General features: G+C 41.5%; 2 protein-coding genes across 4 annotated transcripts in view; both read right to left on the bottom strand.

Annotated features, from left to right (window-relative positions):
- Window positions 1-9,507, bottom strand: part of LOC112461880 (homeobox protein OTX1-like) — a 68,502-nt gene extending 58,995 nt beyond the window's left edge. The window contains exon 1 of the mRNA XM_025027288.1: window positions 9,271-9,507. The gene's annotated coding sequence lies outside the window, so the exon portion shown is untranslated. The remainder of the gene's footprint in view (window positions 1-9,270) is intronic.
- Window positions 9,508-16,126: 6,619 nt separating this feature from the next.
- LOC112461886 (sodium-coupled monocarboxylate transporter 1-like) lies at window positions 16,127-25,870 on the bottom strand. 3 transcript variants are annotated; one of them, XM_025027303.1, is made up of 9 exons: window positions 25,342-25,870; window positions 24,694-24,951; window positions 23,551-23,896; window positions 21,663-21,817; window positions 20,687-20,827; window positions 20,263-20,371; window positions 19,389-19,610; window positions 18,112-18,626; window positions 16,127-17,742 (listed from the first exon to the last, which is right to left on the bottom strand). In XM_025027303.1, the coding sequence occupies exons 2-9, from the start codon at window positions 24,912-24,914 to the stop codon at window positions 17,649-17,651; spliced, it is 1,803 nt and encodes a 600-aa protein (XP_024883071.1). In that variant the 5' UTR covers window positions 24,915-24,951; window positions 25,342-25,870; the 3' UTR covers window positions 16,127-17,648. The 3 variants fall into 3 exon arrangements, with proteins under 3 accessions (XP_024883071.1, XP_024883070.1, XP_024883072.1); XM_025027302.1 differs by having other exon boundaries at window positions 24,694-24,924; XM_025027304.1 differs by lacking the exon at window positions 16,127-17,742 and having other exon boundaries at window positions 18,118-18,243; window positions 18,329-18,626; window positions 24,694-24,924.
- Window positions 25,871-25,934: the final 64 nt, after the last annotated feature.

Genomic DNA, 25,934 nt, shown 5'->3' with positions numbered 1-25,934 from the left:
CTCTCTCTCTCTCTCTCTCTCTCTCTCTCTCTCTTTCTCTCTCCCTCACGCAGCCGCGCGTAGAGAGACCGTATAGATATAGCGGTATAAAAATCTCTATAAAAAGTTGAAAAGTGCCGCCGCCGGAGTTGAGGGGCGACAATGGATGAAATATGCCGCTCCGTTCGACCCTACTGGAAGCCTTAAGGTGCCGGACACCTCCTTACACCTGCGCGCGCGCGAGAGAAAGAGAGAGAGAGAAAGAGAGAGAGAGAGAGAGAGAGAGAGAAAGAAAGAGAAAGACTTCGGCGTGTTATAGCGCCTTATTATAAACCGAGCCGGCGGCCTCAGCATCTCGCCACGGATGGGACGCCTATCCACGAAATCGATGCGGCCTTCCACCTTGAATTATTCTTGCTGCCGCGCGAGACTGCGAGGCGGTCGCGGCGATTCCGTGAAATTCAGAGTTCTCTCGCGCCTCTCCTCCACCTTCCTCGAACGACTCCGTCTACCCTATCTTTTTCTTTTCCCCGCGCGCGCGTGAATAGACGCTTCTTTATGTTCTGGTATGATATAGGGTAAATAGGTAGATGAGGATTCCGACGGTTGAATATCAAAGAATGATAACGTCGTGACTAACTCGCGATTAGTCTGCTGCATCAAGTAATCGATTATGCAGACGTGACTTTTAATTATTACGTAGATGAAAATAAACACGTGATTATTATTAAAGTCCTTTCGCTATTTTGATACGCACCATTGGTTCTTTCCAAGCACACGAATAAATCATCAAAAAATCCATTCTTGAGGTCACGGTGATATTTAGAATTTTATTTTATGACGCGAAGCTATCCGAAAGATTTACGTGAGAGAACGGTGCTGCATTGATTAAACGCAATAGCATCTGTTTATTAAGGCATGATCTCAAGGATAATTTAAAACCTGAAATTTACATTTAAAAACGTTTGCATTTTACATTTCATAATTATGCTGCTAATGACATTTTACCGATATGATAAGTTTATCGCGTAGCAGAATGTGCGAGAGTAAAACACGGCTACCGGAATATAATAATATCTGCAGTATGCTGTGAAAGTAATATTGTGATTCGCGCGAATCATGGCGAGAGCACAGACCGCAGGTTAGATCAAAGCAGCTTAATAAAGCTCCGCCGCTTGCGATATTTCACGAAACGTACAACGGCTGTCGCGCCGTGGCAGTCGTTAATAATGATTTGTGCTCATCGTGTCCCCCGATCCGCAGAAACGTCGGTAGTCCCACTTTCGATTTGTCCAGGAATAGAACGATCATTTTTTTTATTCTTTCTCTTCTTTTTTTTTTTAGTACCTACCAATTTTTCTATTCAGGCAGCTATACGAAAACGCGAGATATTAGCCGTCATCGCTGTTCAGATTAGTGTAAATGACTTTCAAATGAGTTCGATATCTTTCTCACTATTAGATTCGCGAAATGCATTTCACCCGCCGCGTTCTAATATAGTTTTTAAACTCAATAATTGGTTGAGTTTGGATTATAATTACACAATTTATGTGTGTATCTCATTATCAAAGCACTAAGTTCTAAAATATTTTAACACCATATTTAAAGGAGTAAATAACTATAGATGAAAATAACTGTATCGGAAACTTTTAATTATATTGATGGGATCCGCGGTATGCCAATATATGTATTTATAGCAAATATTCTGTTCTTTGCTTCGTCAAACGGCAAAGTGTCTCTCTTTAGTATAACAGCCAAATGTTATTAAAGGCTTATTTACTGCTATTTCCTGTTCAAAAATTAATATCTCTTCGAACAAAAATTGACAGAAGGAAACTTTAGTGTCCGAGAGAAACTGAAAACCATCTTGAATTGAGATATTTATTATCTGACAACTGGGTTTACAATTCACAATCTTGACAGTTCCCTGTTGGACAGCTTGCCTGAACTGTCGACACTGTTCCGGAAAGGATAATTAGTGACGCTAGAGAGAAAAAGAGAAAAAGGGAAAGGTCATGCCATGAAATGTGAAAAACCAAGAGTTGTTGAAAGGTCGGTTATCGAAAAATTCCATATAAAATAATGGCTGTTTTAAAGGACACTAAGGTGAGTTATTATTGCAGCCCAGGGGGCCTCTGTTGTGGTTACGCAAAGGGCGTGCTATGCATGAATGACTTGTAAATAGAGATTGTAGCCTGAGCCGCACGCCATCAGATGCCAAAACCAAAAATAATCGTCGTTTCGTCTTGCCCGTAGCGACGGCTCCTCCTCAATTCGCAGCTAGGTATTTCCACACCTTTCGACCGGACGATCAGGTGTTCACTTCTCGAAACAGGTTCAGTCGAGGATTTTCAGTGAAGGAGCGAGCCGACTGGTACGGAAAATTCGACACGATTTTCTTTTTACACTAACGGTAGTTTCGTGCTTCTAATCAGCATTCATCGACACGTGGGTACACTTATAGTCGCGTATTTCAAAGTTTGCATTAAGCATTATTAATGTTTCAACGCTTATACAGGATAATCTGATCTAAGTAGTCGAGAGAATATTAACTTTAATAAAGTTAATATTCTCTCTAAAAGTCGAAGAATGAAATATCAGTCAAAACGATTGAAATGCAAGTGTAACAAAAAGTAAAAATTGAACCTGTGTACTTCGAGTGATTCGCCACTCTAATGAAAGAGTAAAATAACACTCCATTTGAGTGAACGGACATTCTTTTCGAGTGCAGTAGATCAGTGTCCATAGGAATGAATTATGTCACTCTATAATTTTGAATGAAAAATTTCACTCTGAGTCATTTAGAGTCATTTATCAGTCGTTCCTTAGTGAATTGTGATTCACTATAGCTTTGGAGGGAGATCGTATCACTTCGATAGAGTAGCCGCTCTAAGAATTTGAGTGAAAAATTCACTCCTACCTTATAAGTGCATTTACTCAAATTAGAGTGACAACCCTCTCTTTTGGAGTGACTATCGCAATCACTCTAATATATTAGTAGCAAAATTACTCTACGAGATTTAGAGAGTTATATCAACTTACGTTAAATTACAACCGAACTCCAAACAGATGGTCTCAGTATTAGTTCCTGAGTTAAACTGCGTGACGTTATATTTAATGCCAACGCGAAGGCATTAAGAGATATTTTCAATAATATACCTGATGCTGATGAAAATTTTCGTTTCAATGCGATACGCGACGAAAAGTCCGATTAAGTCCCGAGCCGCATTGATGATTACAATCAATGATATATTTTGTGAAAATATCGACAAGCTTTTATCGCTAAGTAAATTATTACGACTGCAGGAAGCAAGCATATTTTGCGAACACAAGCATGCCTCGCGGATGGACATGAATGAGTAATGTAGGTTTCGCGCGAAGCTTATTCTTTCTAAGCGCAGCGAGGGCGTTGTGAAACTTGGCTTTTTTGCGTGCGGTTACGTCACGGGAACAACGGGGACGATAAACGCGAGTGATCTCGGGTTTTCTGGGCGTGTACGACGGGGACGCGTCGTACGCTTGTAAATCACGAGGACATGGACGTGCACCAATCGGCGCGGGACTTAATTTACGGCCGCATTACGAGCCAACGAAGCGCTGAAATGGCGCTACGCCATTCATTGTCCGCCGCGCGAAGCTCGAGCTTAAATTGCGTAAGATTTATACCTCGCCCCCTCAACTCCCCCCCCCCCCCCCACTAGCGTTAATCGTCGCGTTCCGTCGCCGTCGAATTTTCGATAAAATTTGACAGCTCCTGCTTCATATTTCCGAGACAGACGTTCCCGGAATCGCTAAAACTGATGGTTAAACACGAATATGCACATTGTTCAATGAACATTTGTTACGGCCGATTACAAACGGCACGACGTACCTCGGAAATCTTGTGATAGATGTTTTAAATCAGCAGAGAGTCCTCGTAAACTTTATTATTGTTTTGTTTAGGTGATTTAATTGCATGATTGTATTTATACGACAAAATAATATTCCTTCTTATAATTTGTAAGTTTTAATTATTTATGACTTACACTATGTTTATAAGAGAAATTTAGTTTTCGTCCTGTCTTTGACAAATATATCCTTTTCACTTACATTATTCACAATTATTTCTCCTTTAGTTACTCGTCCTCCCTCTCCTTCCGGCTTCTTCTATTTTCTATTGCTCCAAATGTTCATATTTTTCTTCTTTACTTCAATGCATTACCAATACACACAAACGTTCATTATCGATACATATTTTATCTCAAGCACTTAAGAGGACCAGATTCCAGAATGTTAAAAATACATCTCTCTCTGCCTATCTATCATAAAACGTGTGGCTCTCGAAGCGTATAAACGTGTGAAGCCGACGATATCGAGGGCTTCCTCGGAATTTCGTCTCGAGGAAGGTGCTCCGAAGCGACGGCGCAGACTGGCCGAGCCGACGCTGACTCACTCGAGAGAGCGCAGCTGATGGCGAAGCCCAGCCCGGAACGGTCAGATCGGGCCTGACCCCGTGTCCTGACCGTTACCGTTTCTGAGTGACATCTTCATGTCTGGCTCTGCGGGGCATTCCTCGTTCTCATTGTGCGTTTGTCCGTCAGCTCGTTCGGTCGGGCCCCGGACACCACGAGACGTACACAATCCGCCAACCCCCCGTCGTCGGCCACTTCTCGCCCGTGAAAACTGCGCGGCACCTACGGAGATGACTCGTGAAAAAAAGGGCAACACGAGCCACCACGGTACGGGAACCTTGCGGGAACGTGCAACGCGACGCGACGCGAGTGAATCGAGTGAAAGTGAAGCGTAGGCGACGATGCCCGTTGTCGCGACGTTGAGAGATGTACAACAATCGAAATCGATTAAGTTCTCGTTATTTTGATTGTTTAAATTGAAACCTGAGTCAAATATAGATTACCGTGATTAACTGTATTAGCCAAATGCGTTAATTACGTTCGTTCATTGGGAAAATTATCTTTGGATGACAACTTGAAAAGAGAATTCGCGTTTCTGGCACGTGTAATTTTATTTCACACGTCACAGACTATAATTCTATAAAATTTAATGTTATTAAAATATCACGTGCCTGGTAAAATTTCAATCTAATTTACCTAAAAAATAATTCTCTAAAAAGTTTGTTAAATAACATTTAAAAATTCCTTCACGTGTATCTTTGATCCTTACACAGTTGTACATATATATTCTTAGCTACCTGGTTAAAACAGAAACAACACGATCGCGATGCTTTATAGACCTTGCTGTAAACATCTAGAGAAACAGGTTGATCAATTGGACCTCTCGCGAATCGACTATAACTGTGATTAGTCTAACAGTTGGAGCAGTGATTATAACCCCATTAAACATCATCTAATATATTAAATCGTATCAGTTTCTAATTGATATTTATCGTTCTGTTTGATTTCAATAAAAGTTTCATTAGCAACGTCATAAATATCGACATTTATAGAATATCTAATGCAAGCAAAAATTTTTCTATCATATATAACTTTTATAATTAATTTCTCGATTCAAATATATCAATCAGCAATTAAAATAACTGCCTTACTCAACAAAAGAGTACATTCTCTCTAAAAATCGAAGAGTGAAATATATCACTCGAAACAAGTGAAATGCATCAAGTGTAACGAAAAGTGAAAATTGAGCCTATATAAGTTGTAATGAAATCGCACTCCATTTGAGTAACGGACATTCTTTTCGAGTGAAGTAGATCAGTGTCCATAAGAGTGAATTATGTCACTCTACAATTTTGAGTGGAAAATTTCACTCTGTTAGAGTCATTTATCAGTTGATCTTTAGTGAGTCGTGATTTGATGATTTGATGAAATCAGCTTTAGAGTGAAATCGTATCACTCCGGTAGATTAACCGCTCTAAAAATTTGAGTGAAAAATTCACTCCTATCTTAAGAGTGCCCGCATTTACTCAAATTAGAGTGATAGCCCTCTCTTTCGGAGTGACTATCGCAATCACTCAAATATATAATTAATGGCAAAATCGCTCTATGAGATTTAGAGAGTTCATTCAAAGCATTGTGATAAAGTTTACCAAAATTCTTTTAGTAACAATCGTTCTTGAAGGGACGATAATTTTACTCGCGCAAAAAACTGGAGAATAAGCTGGCGAATGTTCAGGAAATCATCTTCTCACGAGACACTCTTTCGTCTAGGCACTTCTCACCGAAGGCAAAGGAGAACGCGAATGTGCCTCGCTAACGAGCGGCGATTTCGGTGCCGGAACCCCGACGCGATAGGTAACTAAACTCGTATTACCGATCTTACCGCGGTTAGGACGGCCGCGCTCGGCCAAAGAAATCGGTACAAAGATTGATGCTCGGCGCGGCGCGTTTCACTCTCGCGCGGCCGGTAGCGGTCTTTATCGAGTGGACGTCGTATAAACGCGGCATACGTTTTCGTGACGATTAGCGGGGATGACGTGGCGTTTATACCGACAAAAGCGCGAACGATGGTTTACCGCTGCTCGTCGGGGTGTACGAGCCGGCGGAGAGAAAAGAGCACGGCGGCGATCCTGAATAGTGCCGATAAGGAGGTGGCTTCGGCAAAGGCAAGGTGAGACGCCGCACCGGCGAGAGGTGTACCTCGTTAATTGGCGACAATTAACAGGACGAGCATGCGACTGGCTACCGGTGCCACTCACGCGCGTGATACGCGCGAAAAGGCGCCGCGCCGATCTTTTATTCGCGCGGTTCTTACGCAAGAAGCCGCGCTCCGTCCCGTCCGCCGCTTTCTTTCGGCACGGCCGCGATTTCCGCGACTTCATTTATCAGAAGCCCCGCGCGCGCGCGGGACTCGATCGAGGGATTCATAAGCGCGACGCGGAAAAGAACTCCGCGCATCCACCGACCGTTACGCCAATTTCAAGTCGCGCGAGTAACGATCGCGACATTCGGTATATATACGCATACACTCGGCGGTTTTCTTTCATGATTTGACGAAGTCGCGGTTGAGATTTTAAGCCGATCTATTTATCCATACGGTCGCTCGTTTGACATTATCGACAGGATTATTTCATCTTTGTTATTCCAAGCGAGGAAGATTTCTCTTTTTCTTTTATATCAATTTACGCGCTGATGCTATACTATTATCAACGTAAATCAATAATGTAAATAGTAACAAATATGTAAATATATGTACAAATGGAAAAATAAACGCGTTAGTAACTGCCGAGACAACGAGAGCTCAAAGAATGCAATTTCCCGATTTCTGTATCTTAAATTTTTTATTACAATGCGACGTAACACGAGAAGCCGGGAGCTGTCACGAATACGTATGTTGACCTCACGGGGAAAGATTTATAGCCTCTAGATAAGTGTCAGGAATCAGGATTTCCGTCTCGCTTCAACGAAGGAGGCTTCCTTCTCCGTGATTCGAACGACCGGAGGGCGTGACGGGATAATCGTCATCGTGTTTCGGCCAAAATCTAATCTGAGAACGGCCCACTAATTTTCACAGTGGTTTTTCCAGTTATTCTCTACCGCGGCAATAATTTCTGTATCCTCGTCCTCCAGACACGCCTTAATTTAAGGCGTCGTTAACACAGGATTGCAATTATCGCAGGATGCTTAGTGTCATCGTGTTATTGGAAACATCGTTGCAGTTTATAGATATATATTAATCGAAAGCATATCTCAGAGAGCAGGACAATGACAGTTATTTACGGGAAGTCTCGACAAATCGAAGGCTTTTGGTAATTAAATTAGTGGCGAATCGTGTGACAAGCAGACGATGTTTGGCCAGTTTCCCGAATATGCGTGTTTGGCCACCCGAACAAAACGCGATTGGAGAAAACGCTGGAAGATGCACAACTGTGTATGTGATATCGATCACTGCATAATCACTGGTGCATTAAGAATTAAGAAATGTCGCAATTTCCGAGAGAATTGCGAGAATTTATAATGCGACGGTTCTGCCAATAATAAGAATAGATAGCAGTTCCTCTCAAAACGCGACGCGGGTCTTTTTTTATGTTTCACTTATACATGTAACATATTTTAGAGCATATTTTCTGATATATTTTAGAGTATATTGTACCAGATCTGAATCTCAAAATACGCGTACACTGTAAAAAAAATTTTGTAAAATTACAGGTAATTTTGAGACCCACTATAATAGGCGTAAATTTCCACACATTTTTAATTTGTGTAATTGTAATACAAAATTACTTTTTCCTTCCGTACTGTAATTTTGTAAAATTACAACCATTATATTGTATAATTACAACTATTAGTGGGTCTCAAAATTACCCATATAATAATTGTAATTTTACAAAATTTTTTTACAGTGTATATAGGATCGGATTCAAAAACGTGTGACGCTGTTATTAAACAGCAGCCTCCAACTTTCGTTATTTGTGTTATGGATGTTTGCGAGATTCCTGAGTCGCTAGCGAAATTCTGCCGAAAAACATCTAAAGAGCTCCCCTGTATTTAATATGCGTGAGAAACAATTGGAGTAAATCTAAAGACTGCGTGATTCTTTTTCGATCGAGACAGAGAGCATACATCGAAGCACAGAATGCGTGTTTTAAAAAATAACAGTTTATGAAATTTAAAATTTCATTAAAATTTATGTCTATTGATTTATTTATGTGTAATTAAACGATACAACCGCGTCGTTCTTGGGGCCTATACGAATCATAAGATTTTTCAGGCGATGCAGCTTCAATTTATATATTTATAAGTTATGTTGGTATTTATATTATTTTACCATCTCCTTAGGATCTATCTCGATAGGATTTATCTCGATAGGATTGATGCTTTCACAATGTTTCTAGCTTAAAGCGAGATACAACAAATAGTCGCAGTCAATGTCACGGATTCGCACCACAAATATTCAGCAACAATGGAAAAACTAAGGTGAAAACACACTATCTCGAGGTAACGATATAACAAATATATAACGCGCCGATACTCGATTTGCTCGAGTGGACTTTCAGAGCAATTTGCTCGTTTCGAATCGCACATAAAAGATGTAGGGAACGTGTTCGACAGGAGACGAAGAATGTGAAGGCGCAAAGTGACATAAGGAATCGAATGGAGCGTCTCCGTCTCTCTCGTGCTCCTCGTAAATTGACAGTCACGTCGCACTGTCCTCTCATCACGTACAATCACGGCGAAAAAAAAAACAGAGATCCCTAAGCCGGAAGATTCGCAGCCCTCTCGCCACGGGGTGGCGACGCTCGGGCGCTCTAAGCCCCCCCCCCCCCCCCCCCCCCCCCGTGTTTACATAACATCTCGTGCATCCACTCCAATCCTCTAACAAGTTTACTCTGTCGCTTACCTTTTCCAACGTGTTCTCGGCGTGTTCTCGCTGTTTCTCCGTACCGACCGAAGACGATATCCTTGGATGCCAGTAATGTTTCTGGAATATGGTACTCTCACGCACGTGTCTACTCTTCAGCTTGTCCTCGGTCTCGCCGCCGCTTCCCGGTTCGCTGCTCCTCTTCGTACGTCCTCTCACTCGCGAATCTTGTTGATCATCTCGTAAATCTCGTCGAACGGAGCGCGTCACACCGGTAAAACGTCAAGAGTCGGAGTACTCACGCGGCGTACGTTCGTCCGATCGTCCGACACGGATGATCGGAAGCGGGGAATCCGCGTTCCTAGGACGCCGAAGAACCAGCGGATGACTACTCACTCCGTTGTGTCAGAGGGGCCGTTTTTCGCGTTTTTCCGGCGTCTGCTGCGGCGCTCTTCGCGACGGCGAAGAGAAAACGCGCGGGCCGCGGGGTGACGACGTCGCCGTCGAAATGTGGGTGCTCCGAGCTTTACTCACTTGGACTCATATTGTCGCGCGCGAGAGAGCAAGCGAGCGTGCGAGCGTTACCTCCCAGGTGTTGTTCCCTCAACGCCGGCGACGGCGTCGATCGGCGACGACGATTCGACGGTGGCAGGGCGACACGACGTCGCGCGCGCGCGCACGCTTCGCGTTACCGCCGTTTGGCGGTGCTGAAAACGGCGTGTGCCCCCCAGAATCGCACAACCACCACCACCCCCCTCCCTCCACCCTCGATCAACCCCGTTTCACCACGTTCCCCGCTGTCATCCGCGAGCCCACCGAACTGAACCTGCACGTCTCCCCCGTGGAACCCGCACACGCTCCGTTCCGGGGACGGCTGCCGTGGCGCGTCTGCCTGTGTCCGTGTGACGCCGGGGAGATACACGGTGTCGCGGACCAGCCGCAGGGGGGGAGGAGGGATAGCGGGGGCGACGAAGGGAAGGGAGAGAGGCAGCTGGAGCGAGAGCGAGAATGCGCGCGGTATATGGAGGATGGGCCCCGGTGGGATACTCGTATACGCGTGAATATGTGAGCGCGAGAGCCACGGAGGAAGGGGAGGGCCACACACGCGCACGCAGTCGAGTACCTACGTGTGTTGATCGCGGATCGTCCTGCCTTCGATACTCCCCTCCCTCTCCGTCGTCGAAAACCGCCCGCCTCCATTCGCGCAGCACGATACGCGGGGGACGGACTCGTGTGTGCGGACTGTGTATGTGTGTGTACCGTTGGACGACGAGACAGGGGGCAGGAGGACGGGTCCACCAACACCACCGGGTGGACGGGGAATTCACAGCCCGTGAGTACGCGCTCCACACATACACGCACACGCTCCACAAACACACACCACGAGAGAGAGAGAGAGAGAGAGAGAGAGGAGATTCCGGCTCGTCCCTGCCTATCTGATGCACTCCTCGATTACCAGCCACCTCTCCGAGAGAACGTCCCCCCACTAGCGCATCGCCGCGCGCCGGAATACGAGTGTGTGGCGGGAGGGTTCACGATGGTAGTTCGGGATGTCCTCCTATCTCGTTCTTCCTCTTTCCCTCTGCTATCGTTATAAACGAGCTCTGGCTCCGATGATACATACGCGCGAGAGGAGAGCGCGGCACTGCGCAATCTCTCCCGATTCACCCTCTCGGTCCTCCTATCTCCCACCCCCGTCCCCCCTGGGCTCTGTGTCTCGGCGGGACACATCCGCGTCCTCCTCGTGAACGCGCGAACAATATCCTCCACACGTGAACGAAGAAACGTGTTCGACGTGTACGGGGTACGGGGAGGAAAAGGAGAGCGCACTGATAAAAGCGGACAGCGAGCTCGCGCGCGCGAGCTCTTAACTTGCCCTCTTGCTCTCTCCTCTCTCTCCTCCTCCCCCCCCTCCTCCTGCCAACTCCGTTGACGGAGATTTGACGCCGGTAGTTGTAACTATTTACGCGCAATGCAACGCACGTGACGAGAATGAGACCGAACTCGGGCGGTTTGCTTCTAATTTTTCACGTTTACCATGGAAAAATCGATGAGGACAATATATTTTGCCGCCATTGTTTTTTATTCGGGCGCTCCCCCTCTCTCGGTTGTATCAAAATCTCGATCACGGAACCACGCGCGATTTCAACGATTGTATCGCCTATCCCGGCTTCTTGAAAACCATACGAAACATCAGCGGTGCGCTTGTGTCCGCGAGTGAGGGATGCGGCGGCTTTCTCCTGTTCTCTAATGGAAATACTCTGCCTCGATGAACAAGCGCGCCTACGACGCGCACACACTCATACACACAGACACACACACACACACACACACACACACACATGCACGGTTGACAAGCGCGCACACATTCGCAAGGCTACACCCTTCGCGGCTCGCCGCAAAGGCGGAGGGGAGGGAGAAGGACGGTGCACGTGCGCGCAGCATCCGTATGGACCAAAATGGCTGGCGGCACACGTGCCGATTGGCCAAGCGGAGACGGCGGAGGCGTGGAGAACGCGCGCTCGGCGGCCGTTAATCGGTCGACGATCAAAATAAAGATCTCTCGTCGCGGCGAGCGGCTGGAGGAGAAAACGGCGTATCGCCGGGAGTGGGGGATCCGCGGGGTTGCGCACGTTGCGCCCGTATGCGCTTTTGGTAGGGCGAGATCGCGATAGGGGAAAGGGCCAAACCGCGATCGGTGGGGGCAAAGGACTTTTTTATGGATCTCACGTTGTCTCCGTCTCGCGCGTACGTGTGCGTATACGCGCGATACGTACATCACCATGCAGGCGAGTGTCACGCGAGCGCGCGTGCACGCTCGGCGATCGTCATTAAGGGAGATGCTAATTGGTGGCAAAGCGAGGTCAGGCCAAAAGCCCCGCGCATCGTGTCCAGGGACTTTGCGTGTTTTTGTTCCGCTCTCTCTCTCTCTCTCTTTCTCTCTGTCTCTCCCGATGTGTGTGCGCGCCCGCGCGCGCGCGCGACTGTGTTTGGCGGAAGTCCCGGAAATTCCAAATCTCGCGAACGCTTGATTTTGCGCATCCACTATTGAGCATCGACGGTTAAGAGGCAGAATAGTTGGGGCTCGTGGAGCGAGAGAGAATTCGTACGAGAGTTTGTCAGAGATGTTCCAGAGATAGCAATATATTAGGGCAAATAAATCACGAAGATGAGGAAGTGAATTATCAAATTTAATTAACTTTTTCTCTTTCATATTTTTATTAGCATTATATTTTACACTAAGAATTTAATTGTAACTTCTTTATTTCCATATATTTTAGGTCATATATATCATTTTCCAGTGCTACGATAAAGAAATAATGTAATCTCTTTCTGTCTTATTTTTTCCAAATTTTATTCATTCATTTCATACAATAAATGAATCAAACATTTGTCCTATTTTTCAAGGATGTTTTTTAAGGATCTAGAAGATGCTTTTTTTTTAGTTTGCTGAAACTTTTTTTTCTCTAAACCGCTAGTTTCTTTATTCTTATCAAAATTTTATTCATTGTGAAGATACATACAGGATGATACGAAATTTTATCCCATTTCTCCGCGTAAAAATTATTTGATAAATACGGAATAATATTACGGAAAAATGTTTAAAATATAATCAATCTCTCTTGCAATTGCTCATTTAAATTCTAGATTACTCTTTTGTTAAAATAAAATGTATTCAAAGCCGTTGATTGAGCCGTAATACTTTATTCTCTATTTTCTTCGAAAATTCAATTTTCCATCGTGTGAGAAACTGTGAGAAGCCAACCAACGTTGAAAGAAACCATTTTTCTTAGCTTGTCTTCTAATAGCTGTACTCGGAAAAGTACGTCATGTTTTCGAGACAATCTAATATGCAAGCACGTTTTACACGAGAATAAACGTGACCCTTTCGCGACGCGACGGTCTGGAGCCAGGCAGTGTATATCGTAACTCTCTTTGCACGATCTCGCTACTGGAATACATGTATTCCTTCTCTTTCGCCGAATGTACACATATAACTCTATGTCGACAGGATATCATATATTTGCACGCGTTAGAGAAACGGGGAACTCACTTCTCATCCAGTCTGATATTACGTTTTCCTCGGGTCCTCAACCGGCTAATTAGAAAATGGTAGAAAATGACAGAGAGAGAGAGAGAGAGAGAGAGAAAGAGAGAGAAAGATAAACGAATATTCATGCGAAAATTCAGACGTAGAATTATTTGAAATCGCAAATAGAATATCTCCACTCTAATTTTTACGTATGCATCCTATCTGACAAAATTGAAGATATTTTTTACGTTAATGCAAAAATTAAAACCAAACTTGAAAAAGAAACAGTGTTTCTAGCAGACCTGCATTTTTAAAACTCTTAGAGATTAAATGATACTTTTCTATCCATTCGTTATTGAATTCTGCTAGAAATACAATACCGCATGTACTTGAAACAGGTTTATTTAGTTTACTGCCTTTTTTATTTTACTTTCACTTGTGACATAAGACGAAAACCAGCAAAAAAACACATAAGATAGAAAGTTTTTTTCTAAAAGTGAGCAATATCTTCTTCTTGTTATAAATTTGTGACAAATGGATGGGAACAGGTTCATAAAATAAAAGCCTTTCAGTTCAAAATAACTTGCTAGACCTGAAAAACTTTGTCTCGTAAGATATTCTATAGAAATACGACGATATAAGAATGTTAAACTTTAATTTTTTGTTCAATGTGGTACATAGACACTTGATTTGTTTTCATATGCTATTTATAAAGGCAAAAAACAGAGATCACAAGACGTACTGAAAAGTCCGAGATTACTGTTTAATATGATATTTTAGAAATAAATATTTCACTATCTCCTCGACAAATCTCGCTTATTTGGGCTGTTTTCTTTGTGCGATTTGCATCGGTTCAGACATATTTTTTCTTAAAAGGGTGTTTAGACATTCCGCTAGTATATCCATAAACTTATAAGGTCGTACAATACGTTCGAGTAGAGAGGGACAGTCAGAGCTCTTTCTTTATGATCAAACATATTTTTCTTGTGAATTAGGAAACTTAAACGAAGAAAGTGATAATACAACAAAGAAGTATAACGCAATAAATGTAAACTTTTTCTGCTGAGAGAATTGAAATTTGATCTATAAAAAGATTTTAATTGAAAATGCTGCGAAGGGGTAGTCTCTAATAAGTCTCCAAAAGAAAGATTCCTGCCTTGCAATTAAACTTGAAAAATAGTTTTATTTAATAACATTCGTCGGTTATGCACGTTATTTGAAAAAAATGATACGATATGATTTCCGATGTTGAATCATCAAGATAATAAAAGGTTGACTTTTCGACACAAACTTCCAAAGCACGAACCCGAAGGATCACGTTGAAGCTGCCGGTTGCGATCGTCCTTGTATTACATGCGACATGCCTTCTCTTCACCCGTCGCGTCGCGGCGTCGGTCTCGTGGGCAGAAACGGAGGCCAATTGTTGTTTGTTTGTATTTACTACGAGAGAGCACCCCGGCTGCGCCTGGAGAAGCTGCGTCGACGCTATGAAAAGGGGGAGGGTTGGGGATGCACGGGCATATCGTATTCTCCATTCTGTAGCGTATACAGTGCGTGCGGTTGGGGGCACGAGACGTTACCCCAGCCTGGGGAAATTGAATGTCACTCGGAAAAGAAACGTCACAATATTCCGCGTGTCGGCTGGCGGGAGAGCTGTTTTGTAGCTTCTCTCGTCTCGTTTCTCGTTTCGCTTCTCGAAAAGCTATTGTGCCGCGCTTCATCACGCGACAGTTTTTACAACAAAAACAGTAATAGCGATCGAAGACGAAAAGTTTCCAGATCCTTTCGAGTAAGCCGATTGGAGTTTGCAATTTTATTTTTGCGCACTCGCGATCGCGTATCGACAATTGCGCCTTGTTAATATTTGAACGTCATATATATAAAAAAATAATTTTAAATAATTAATGTAAAAGTTTATAGGTTTATAAGTTTAATAAAAATGTCTCTCCTTTCTATCTTGCATTTTAACTGATTTTCACATAATTGTCACGCATTTAAATGCTATTATTTTAAAGTCCAAAGAAATATTCTAGAAAATATATGTTAAATTGACTATTTAAGAATCGAACATCCCGTGACATACAGCAAGCTTGTCTAATAATATCGGCGATGACGACGGGGCGGATCGGCGTGCATCTCATTGACCGAGAGAAATACTTTCGGCATCTGCCAAAGAGAATCGCGATCGGCGTGTCCTTCCTGAAAAAGCGTGTCCCGATATAAATCCGACGGCCGAATGTTTGACAGAATAATTTTCACGTTAGTGGGATGCATTATGCGTCTTTATGCTAGCGCCTGACCGTGCGCATTGTCGCCGAAATAAGCCGTATCCCGCCACGACAGCTCCCTGGTCTTTTATGCTCGTTTCGCATGTATATACAGCGACTCTCTCCCCCAGAAACCTTGACCGTATAGTAGTAGCTACGACCCAAAGCTGGAAATTTGTCTTCGACCTATGCCGCAGGCCCGCAGCGGAAAGTCTGCGGGCCAGGGGCGCAGAACTCCAGGACGAAAGGCTCTTTAAAGTCGACTCTTAAAAATATAAGAGTTGTAAAATAAAAAGTCATCAACGACGTGTAATAATATTTTTAGAAGCTATATACAAATCGTAGCTGAATTTTGAAATATGGCAGCTATAGAGGCTATAAACACACGTACACGCACAACACGCGCGCGTGCCAGAAATTAAGATAGGACAAAAGAAAAATTAAAATAAAAATTATATTTAAACAGATAGAAAATTATATTAAAAAAAAAAAGATAGAATAAGAAAAAGAAAAATTATGAAATAGATTACATATCTATAATAATATCTATATTTTATATACATACATATATATATGACATATAAAATATCTATAATATAGTAGAATTAACGTGAAGCATCTTCGAATAATTTTTCCAACAATAGATTGGTAGCTATTTTCTGCGCACAATATTCTTAATTTTCGTCACTTTATTACGTGACTCCTAGATTTGACGCATTATTTTTTGCTTTCGATATAGGCTTATTTTTTCATCGGGTTCACTCTCCAATCGCTCTATCTTGATAAATAAAAAAATAATAATTGGCACGAAGGATTACCGAGGGCGGGGCATAACCAAGCGCCGCTTTCAAGAGATACTTGGTGTATAAAGAGGGGCGATATACGACAACGTCAACCACGAGGAGGCTGTGCGATCGGGCCTCTCAGGTCTGTCACTCGACACCAAATCAGACAGAATCTGTCAAAAATCTGTCACCCGGCCCACAATGCGAGGCCGGGTCCTTCTCAGTTCGGGATTTTACCCACACGTTGAAATCAGACCGGATAGAAAGGGGGAACGCGGCGAGGAGAACTAGACGGGGGGAGGTTCCCCGAAACTCGCGCATCGGTATGTAAGTAGATGGGTCTCTGCCGCCTATATTTGACACCTTTCAGTCCAATAAAATAAAACCGTTCCGCGGTGGAATGTGGTCGCCCGCTTCGAGACAGAAGCGTCGTTTCTCCGCTGGAGACGTGGAATGTTCTCCCGCGAGGAACAGTCGATCGGGGGTTTCCTATACGTCTTCTGCGAGTTGGCGATCGCTGATAAGGGTCCTCCCTTTCGTCGTCCCGAATTCGAAATGATAAGTCCCCCCCCCCCTCCGACCCCTCTCCCGTCAAGTTGGTGGTCTCGCGCGTCTCTCTCGAGAGACGAGAAAAGTCTTGGAAATTTGTCACAAGTCCGCTGCGCGACGGCACGCTCTGGCACACACACCGATCGATCCATCGCGGATTTTAAAGAGAGAGACTCAACGAATGACTCGACAAAAACTCCCGCAGCATTTACATTCTCTAATCCGATAGGCATCGTTCCTCCAGATGTTTCAGATGGAGCCGGGGACTTGTTTGTATTGAGATGCGTGGGGCAGATATATAATCTAGTCAATTTGACACCCTCATCGACGTTCTAATGGGTGCTTTCAACTCCGAGGACGAGGCCGGTTAGATGCAGTTATCTCTCCCGGACAAATGCGTCCGCTTGTCTGTCGATCGCTGTCCCCCGTACAATTTATGTCGTTAAGAATTTATTGATTGGAGCCTTTCTTCCTCGGACGGTTTACGGAAATCTCTCTCTAAACATCTTAGTATCAATATGTTGATATATTGAAAGCTTGTGAACTGGCCTAAATTTATTCGGTGGAAACTAGATTTCGATAGAAGTTTTTTTTCTTTACGTACTAAATGTATTTGATATAGAGAATACGTAATATTGTTACAGAGAGATCATAGAATTTGTAATCGAACGATTTTTCAAACGTTTAAGGACATTTATATTGTGTGCGTGCATGTATGTGTGTTTTAATCAAGTCTTGTAAGGTCACGGAGAACAAGTAAGGATGGAATCAAATATACACGTTTCAAGATTTCAGTTCTTCTTTCTCTGGATTAGTTACCAACGCTGTTGGCACCGTATGTAACGACACTTCCATGTATTTTTTCGGTGGGAAAAATCTGAAAATTACGAGAATATATGGATAAAAATATAGCGAAAAAAATTAGATATTTATAAATGCATAAATAGTCAAACGCGACTAAAATACTCGAAATAAGTTGAGTCCAACAGTCAAACTTAAATATTTGATGCAACGATTTATGATATAAATTTTAATAGTTCACACATCTCTAGTATCTATAAATAGTCTATATGTATAATATATTCTTTCCACCAATTTTAGATACAATATGTGTGGTATATATATGAATAAATTTACTTATAAACTTTAATTAAAAAATTAAAAAAATATATCTTTATTTTCTTTTTAATTTCAAAACGTTTTAAACAAAAATCTATACTTCGTAACAAAGTATCCTCAGACATACCTGGTCATGAACGGTGGAAAGTGATCTGGGTTAATGTCGCTTAAATCAGGAGCGCCGCAGAGGAAGCTGACTACCGTGCCGATCACCATCACGATTAGAGCCCCCAGCAGCGTATAGTACATGAAGGATATCCTGTACATGAAGAAAGGTGCGTCTACAGACTCGACTTGCGTCGGATTCTGCGTGGTCGTCATTACAGTCGTACGATTAAACAGACCGGGCCCGTTCAGGCAGCCCTCCGTCGTGGAGGGAAGCGGCTGGTAATAGAGACGGCGATTGGCCATGTGCCATTGTGCGCCGACGATGATCCAGATCATCGTCACCATCGAGACCAGTCCGCCGGCCACCGCTCCCTTGGTCGTCGCCCAGGGCATCAACATCCCCAGCGAGAACAGACCCAGCATCGCGCCGGCCGTGATACCGGTCACGGTCAGTGACAGCTGGAAGATGTCGCCGAGACGGTCCACGAGGAACACCATGCCCACGCACAGGATGCCCAGGAGTACCACCGTGATCTGGGGATGACATAAACCGTTCTGGAATCGCCGGGACCGTCGCGTGTCGCGGACGTGTTTATAATTTTGGAATCGAACTGTAAGAGATATACATCCCCGAATTGTTTCTACTCTTATTTGTTTTAGCGAATATTTCTCGCTTAAGGGGATCCTAAAGCCGTCTGTAATACCGGCTTTTTTTCTTAGCACTAATCTTTTAATTGACTTTATAGAAATGCAAAATTCTTGTCTAGAATTAAAGTACGCATCAAAATCTAGGGCATGGTGGTCAAATTTATATCAAAAACGAAAAAAAATTAATATTTTTGTTAATTTTTGGTATACGTGACGACAATATTTGCTTTGTACAAAAATTCCACGATAAATATCCACAAAATTAGACCGGCATGACCTAGGGACAACATTTAAGAACAATATCGTGCAATTAGATCTAAGATTGAAAACCTAGAAAAAAAGATTACTTTATATAACTTTTATATGTGCAAAAGCACATTCAGGTTGACAGGATAAGCAATATTGCGTGTGGCAAGAGATGGCGCAGTAATCAAACAAAGACAGATGCCTCTCGTTAGACAAGGACAGATATAGATATATGACAAGAAAACAGAATTAGAAATGTTGACATTACCGACGTCGAGGAAGTTCAGCCTTCACTTTAGGATCCCCTTAACATTTCTTTCTAGAAAAATGGAGGAAAAAGGAAGACCGCGAATCTCTTATTTTCCTTGCGGTTACGGACCGCAATATATTACGCCTTTGTACCTTCATAATGTTGGCGGCTCTAGTCTCTTTGTCGTTACTCTCTGGCATCCAGGGATCGATGAAATCCTCGTAAATCGTGCCGGTGACTGTGTTCAACCCGGCGCTCATCGTCGAGAGACCGGCGCTAACCAGACCGGCGAGAAAGAGGCCAGGAAGTCCCGGAACGTTCGCGGCTACGTCCAGCACGTAATACGGCAATATCTTGTCGCTCCTTGCTACCACCTGAAAACAAGCTAATTCTCTTCACTGGAATCTTCACGAGAGGCGATTCGTTTAATCCTTGATTGCTCAACTTTTTAATCTTACTTTAATTACAGGGTTTATCGCATTTTTAGGACGTGAGTATCGTTGAAGGAGATAAGAAAAATGTATATAAAGAATCTTAGAAAAGAGTTTAATAATACGATAAATCTAAGAAAGTTTACTTTTAAATAAATTTGGAAAAAATTCTACCACGGCTTTAATCTCTTGCGCTGTTCAAAAGTTAAAGAAGACATCAATGATATTAAAATCTTACAAAGAGTAATTTTGAAAAAGATATATCGTTAACTATAGCAAACTGTTCTTTCGAAGTGAACAATTCCTTCCATTTTCTTACATTATCAAAAGTAGCGAAGGTATTTGTGATGCTTGAGTTAAATAGGATACTTTAGAAACTGTCTCTAACTAAACTTACAGTAAAATTGCATGTGCAATCTTTCGGTGATTCGGTTCTGGTATAGTCATCTGCTTATATTTCTTTAACTTCAGTCGAGTATATACTTATACCATCCTTTCAAAACTTAGTTTGATGTCTTCGCAAGTCTTATTTACGCACTTAGCGTATACGGCTTAGAATGAGATAAAGGCTAATAAGCAACGAAGTCGAACTTACATGTGCCGTTATGGGATCGCATTTGTGATATCTGGCGTACATCGTGAGGCCGGTGAAAACGGAAATCAGTTTTACAAATATTAGGCCCACAGCCAGGACCCATATCGACCTGCGAAAATGATGCGTAAAACAACGCTGGTTGTTATTCTTTTTTTTTTTAGATTTTTCTTCTTTCAAAGAACATAATAATATCGTAATTTATTTACTTATTTAACTCCTTGGAATTAACTTTTATCTTACTTTTATCACTGTAGAATATTTTTTGTTCAAAATTTTTTATATATTTTTATATTCGCGGCATAACAGGACTTTTTCTTGAGTTTTTTCGTTTGACAAGCGATTATTTTATCACAAAGTTGCTCAACGTTTGAATGATGCTACTTATATCATAAGTGATTTCAAAAAGCAAATATTTTGCACTTACTTTTGCGCTTCTTTGATAGTAGGTACTGCCAGAAATCTTTGCATAGAAACCTGGCTGATGCCCAACCCTGCCAGCCATGTCATTACCATTCCCACTGACATGCCCCAGAACGAATTTCTGGTGAAAGGACTGGGATCCATACTATATGAAAGAGAATTGAGAATATTAGTCAATTTATTTAATAAGATATCAATACCTAGATTATCAATTTATAGTCAGAATAACGATATTAGATCGTAATTAACTGCGAGAATATAATACAACGATATTAATGTTAGGATATTAAAGTTATGATTGCATATTAAATTATGATTATTATTCTATAAATTTTACGGATTGAATAAACGTGTTAAGTTTTATTGTCAATATACGCTGCTGTATCAAAAATTTAACGGAGAAGAACACAATGACAACACAGTTGCAAAAAGAGCTAGGTACCGTGCGTTAAATCTAACATCGTGCGAGTAATGTTTGATATCTAACAATAAGTGGTTGAAATACAATGCAATTTAATATCTACAAAAACGGAAACGCATGCATTAGAAATAGCGCGCATTTTTGCATTTCTCGAGATCGGTTTGCAATCGATACATCTTGATTTAATAATTCTTGATGAAGCAATACTATATCCATGGAGATACGAGTAAGTTCGCACAATATTCCTTGGTTTGCTCATTTTTAATACATTCATCGCCAAACATGTTTTAGCTGATTTTCCATTCATGCTGGATTAAATAATTTTATATTAAAACAAACAATAAAATACTTAATTTTTAAAGTGTTCAATTTATAATATTGAGTTGCACAAAAATATATATGACAGTCATTGATGATTGACAAAAGTGACACTGTCATGGCAATGAATGTGTTAATTAACGAACAATGCTCTTTCCTCTTTCTCTCTCTCATCAATAAATTGTAACTAAATTGTAACAAGTTGTAAATAAGTTGTAAAAAAATACACCTGTTCTCTTACTTCCAAAACACAATTCTACCGCCCTTCTCGGCTATCCTCCAGGTCTCACCGACGCCGCCCACGGCAATCGTTCCCAGTATCAAAACGGCAATGAGACTTCCGACAGTCACCGTCATCTGAACCGTATCCGCCCATACGACAGCCTTCAGACCTCCCTATATAAGATATATATTTTTTTTTTCAAAGAGAGATTACTCGCACAATAAAGGTATCAGTGTCAGTCACGGCGCGACGTGCACATAATCAAACGGTCGGGGAGTCGGTGAAACGTAAACCCGGGGGAGAGATCGCAACACAATTGCATAATGATGTTACAATACTTACAATGCAACGGGACGATATGTGCATTTTATAAATCGTTATTGATACAAATTTTTTATCCCTAGTAAGTGTGTCACATTGTTTTGAGCCTTTCGACTCACGAGACTCCTAGAGATATCATTGCCACCTTTGACTAGAGAGGATACGGCCTTAGAGGCGTTCAGGGCGTTCAGGCATAATAACAGATGGTAGCTTCGCACCACCGGCCGCTCGACCGAGTGCGTGAACCAAATGTCCGAACCTGCGATTCCTCTCGTACTGAGTAGGATTACTATCGCAATGACTGGTCATCAGTAGGGTAAAACTAACCTGTCTCACGACGGTCTAATCAAGAAACCTACGCAATCGGCGTAATATTATCATATTTTAATAACAATGTTGATGTTACAGCGTGGTATGCAAATTGCATAAACGATTATAACGCATATCTATTCGTGTTAAGCTTGTGTATTCTATAAAAGAGTAATCGTCAGCAAATATTAATATTATTGCATATAATAAGCCTTGAAGAAGCGCTTGTTGTTCTTTATCTCCATAAATATCGGAGTTATCTTTACGAAGCAAAGCGATGCATGATCTATATCTATGCACATTTCGCACACACATCATTATCCAGCGTACTATTATTCAAACAAGCCCAAGACGAAGACAAATTACGATCAATTTCGTCATCGTTTTTATGTATTTTATTCAAGTGGCGCGGCGATGCAGTCGTTAGTTTGTTGACGCGACATCACATCGTAAATAATCCAGCAACCTGCGAAACTGATAAGACCGCCAGTCATGTTCAGCAAAATCTTTTTTAAATAACCGTTTATTCGATGGTCGTCGCGGCTGTACGTTCCGTCTAAGTAAACCGTAGGCCTGTTTGCTTTAACTGAATTTCTTGAGAAAAAGAGAAAAGATGAACTGTGCAAGAAGTTGAGCTAAAACAAACAGGCCTCGTGATATTCTTATTCGATAACGCGTCATGGCTTCAATATGACGCGCGTGAAACACGTGTTCTATCTCGTGATTTCACGGCCTTCCAGTTACCTAGGCGTGATTCTACGGTTTTTACGACCTCTGTTTCAATATGCAGCACGTGCGAATGTTAATAGACGATAACGGTGACCAGTATTCTCCGTTTGAAAAGGATTGGTGATTTATTTCGAAACTTCAACCTTCGAAGCTTCGAAGAATCAAAATTATACAATTATTAATTTAATATAATAGTACCGCGATAGACATACATTTATAAAATTAAATGACAAAATCCAAATACAATTTCTAATGTTGCAACTATGTCGCAAATATATTTCGAAGCTCCGAAGTTAACTTTGAAGTTAATTAAGTTTTGAATCTTCGAAGCTATCAAAAGTAACAGCCCTTTGAACGCAGAATATAATTTGAATGTCCCAAAAAACACGTAAACTTGCAAAAATATTGAGCGCTCTCTCTTTCTCAAAGAATTCAAGGAGCAATGCAGATTTTGCGATCTCCGATTAGACCGACAGACATCCATCATAAAAATTCGAAAATTCTTAAAATGATCATTATAATCGAAATGTCTAGGCATATCACTTACGATGGTCGTGTAGAAGATGCACACCATGCATATCACCGGCGCGACGTAATGCAGATTCATCCCGGTTGCTTGCGAGAAGGCTAACGCCGGCACGTAGATTATCAACGGCACGTAGATGACCAGCGCGAGGGTGTAGAGAAAAGACGCTAATTGCCGGACCGGCCTGGCGAATCTCATTTCCAGATATTCGAAAGTGCTCGTCAGCTGCAGCTTGTAAAATACCGGCAGGTATACGCTTACGATTATGAAACAGCTGATGAAGGATGTGAAAATGCACACCGCGTATTGAGTTCCATATTGGTACACCTCGGAGGGGACGCCGAGCAAAGACACGCCTGATATGTGACTGAAATAAATTTTGTTTCCATTAGAAATTGATTTTTTTCTTGATATTATTAACGATTAAATATTATAGGAATTGCTTTAATATATTCGAAGTGTTCCAATTTGTTTAAATTCAAATTTTTCTTATCAATTTGAAATTAATTTTTCGTCGGTAGAGTTTCCGTCATGAGAAAATAATTTCTGTAAGTAATTAGCGGTTAAAAATAAAAAGGCTTCTTGCGAGCTGAGCTTTAATTGAAAGGTAATAAAATCTTATTCTTTAATCAATTTTAATAGAATTAATTAAAAGCCTAATTAGAAAAAAATTATAGAGACCTTCAATTTTAATTCGCTTTCTTCTTTTATCTCCAAAATATATATTTCATAAACTTTCTCTAATATCATAATCAAGCTTTTTTCGAAAAATATCAGAAAATAAAAATAAAACAACACTTAGCGTATTACTCTCTATTTTTGACAGAAAGATGTCTTTATATGTAATTATAATATTCGTCCTCGCTAATAATAATCGATTTAAATCAAAAGATTTTGTTGTTAAAAACATATTCAATGACTTTTGAAATCTTATAAAAGTTATAAATTGTAACAAAAGTTACGAACATACATTAATGAATTGAAATAAATTTTTACACATATAGCACAATTTTAAAATAAATTTTAAACTAACAATAAATAAATAAAAATTACTCGATCAGAGATTGCTTATATCAAAAGTAAACTTTCAAATAAATGATTAAGAAGAAATTGCATTTTTTTATTTGAGAACGGCGATAAGATACGCGAAACGTGTTAAGTCACCTCGCTATCAGGCTCATGCTAATTGGAAGAAAGGACATAGTTTTTCCGCCGAGTAGGTACTCGGTGGTGTTGTCCTGCTTCGTGCTGAAGAAACCGAAGTAGATGCCGATGAGAACGCTGATACCCAGCAGACCGCCGAACAGGGTATAATCGGTCCATCCGAAAGTGAGTTCTTTCAGCTCGTGGCCAGCGAAAAACGGATCCGTGCCATTGACGTTCATCCTGAATTCACTAGCTCAAAAGATTCGCGTTAAGGGACTATTTCAGAGAAAAATAACGACATGTATATTACAGTTACACGCGCAAAAGGTATAGTCGCTAGATTATCTCGCGTTTTACGCGTTTACTCGTTTCAAAGATTAGAGGGTGAAGCTCATTAATCTTCCGCTAAGTACATGAACGCTAATTAAACTGAGAAATATTGGGAGTATTCCCAATAGTGTACTTTACCTATCTTAATAATATTTAGTAATATTATTTTTAATTACTTAGCTTAAGTGCTGCTACTTTAATTACTTAGTTTAAAAGTAATCTTAATTTATTTTTCGTTTGTTGAAATAAATTATGTCGTTATTTTATATTCGAATGGAAGTACAAACCTAAGATGATCTTATCCTAAATTTTTTTGCGATTGCCAATTATACGTACATATTTCGATTACTTTCTTCTTACTGTAGAGCGCTCTAAGTTCCGCATTAGTGTCTGGAGTAACGTACTGCGCCGGCAACAAAGCGACTGAATTTCGGAAAAGTGTCGTTTACGCGTCCACGATCTAATCATGTATGTATCTAATAATAAAACAGCCTCGCTGGAATTTGGAAAAGTACCGAACGAAATCTGCATACCCACTGGCAATGATGACGTGAAATGCGATGCTATATGTTAGGCCGATATTCAGCTGTATCAGCTTGATTTACGGCACCGCAGATAAAACCCTGCGGCTCGTAAATAGACGAGAATCCTTAAATAGGCAGGCGTCTTTATGCTGCACTCTGCGCCAAAATTAATTTCATCACCGATATCGTCGCTGGCTTGTTTGTCAAAAATTTGCACGAACTTTCGGTCGTATATCCTTCGCGATAACGCAGTGACGTGTCCCATAAGAACGATCGCACATGAGATTCCTGTCGAATATGAGAGATACCGAGGTAGAAACATGTTTTGTTATCACGATCAGAATCGAACATTTTTTAATTGGATACAAATATTTTTCGATTAATTTTTATACTTGATATAAAGAT

The sequence above is a fragment of the Temnothorax curvispinosus genome, unplaced genomic scaffold, assembly GCF_003070985.1.
Source record: "Temnothorax curvispinosus isolate PA1 unplaced genomic scaffold, ASM307098v1 QBEX01011856.1, whole genome shotgun sequence".
Lineage (NCBI taxonomy): Eukaryota > Metazoa > Arthropoda > Insecta > Hymenoptera > Formicidae > Temnothorax > Temnothorax curvispinosus.
This window is presented reverse-complemented; position numbering and strand designations above follow the sequence as displayed.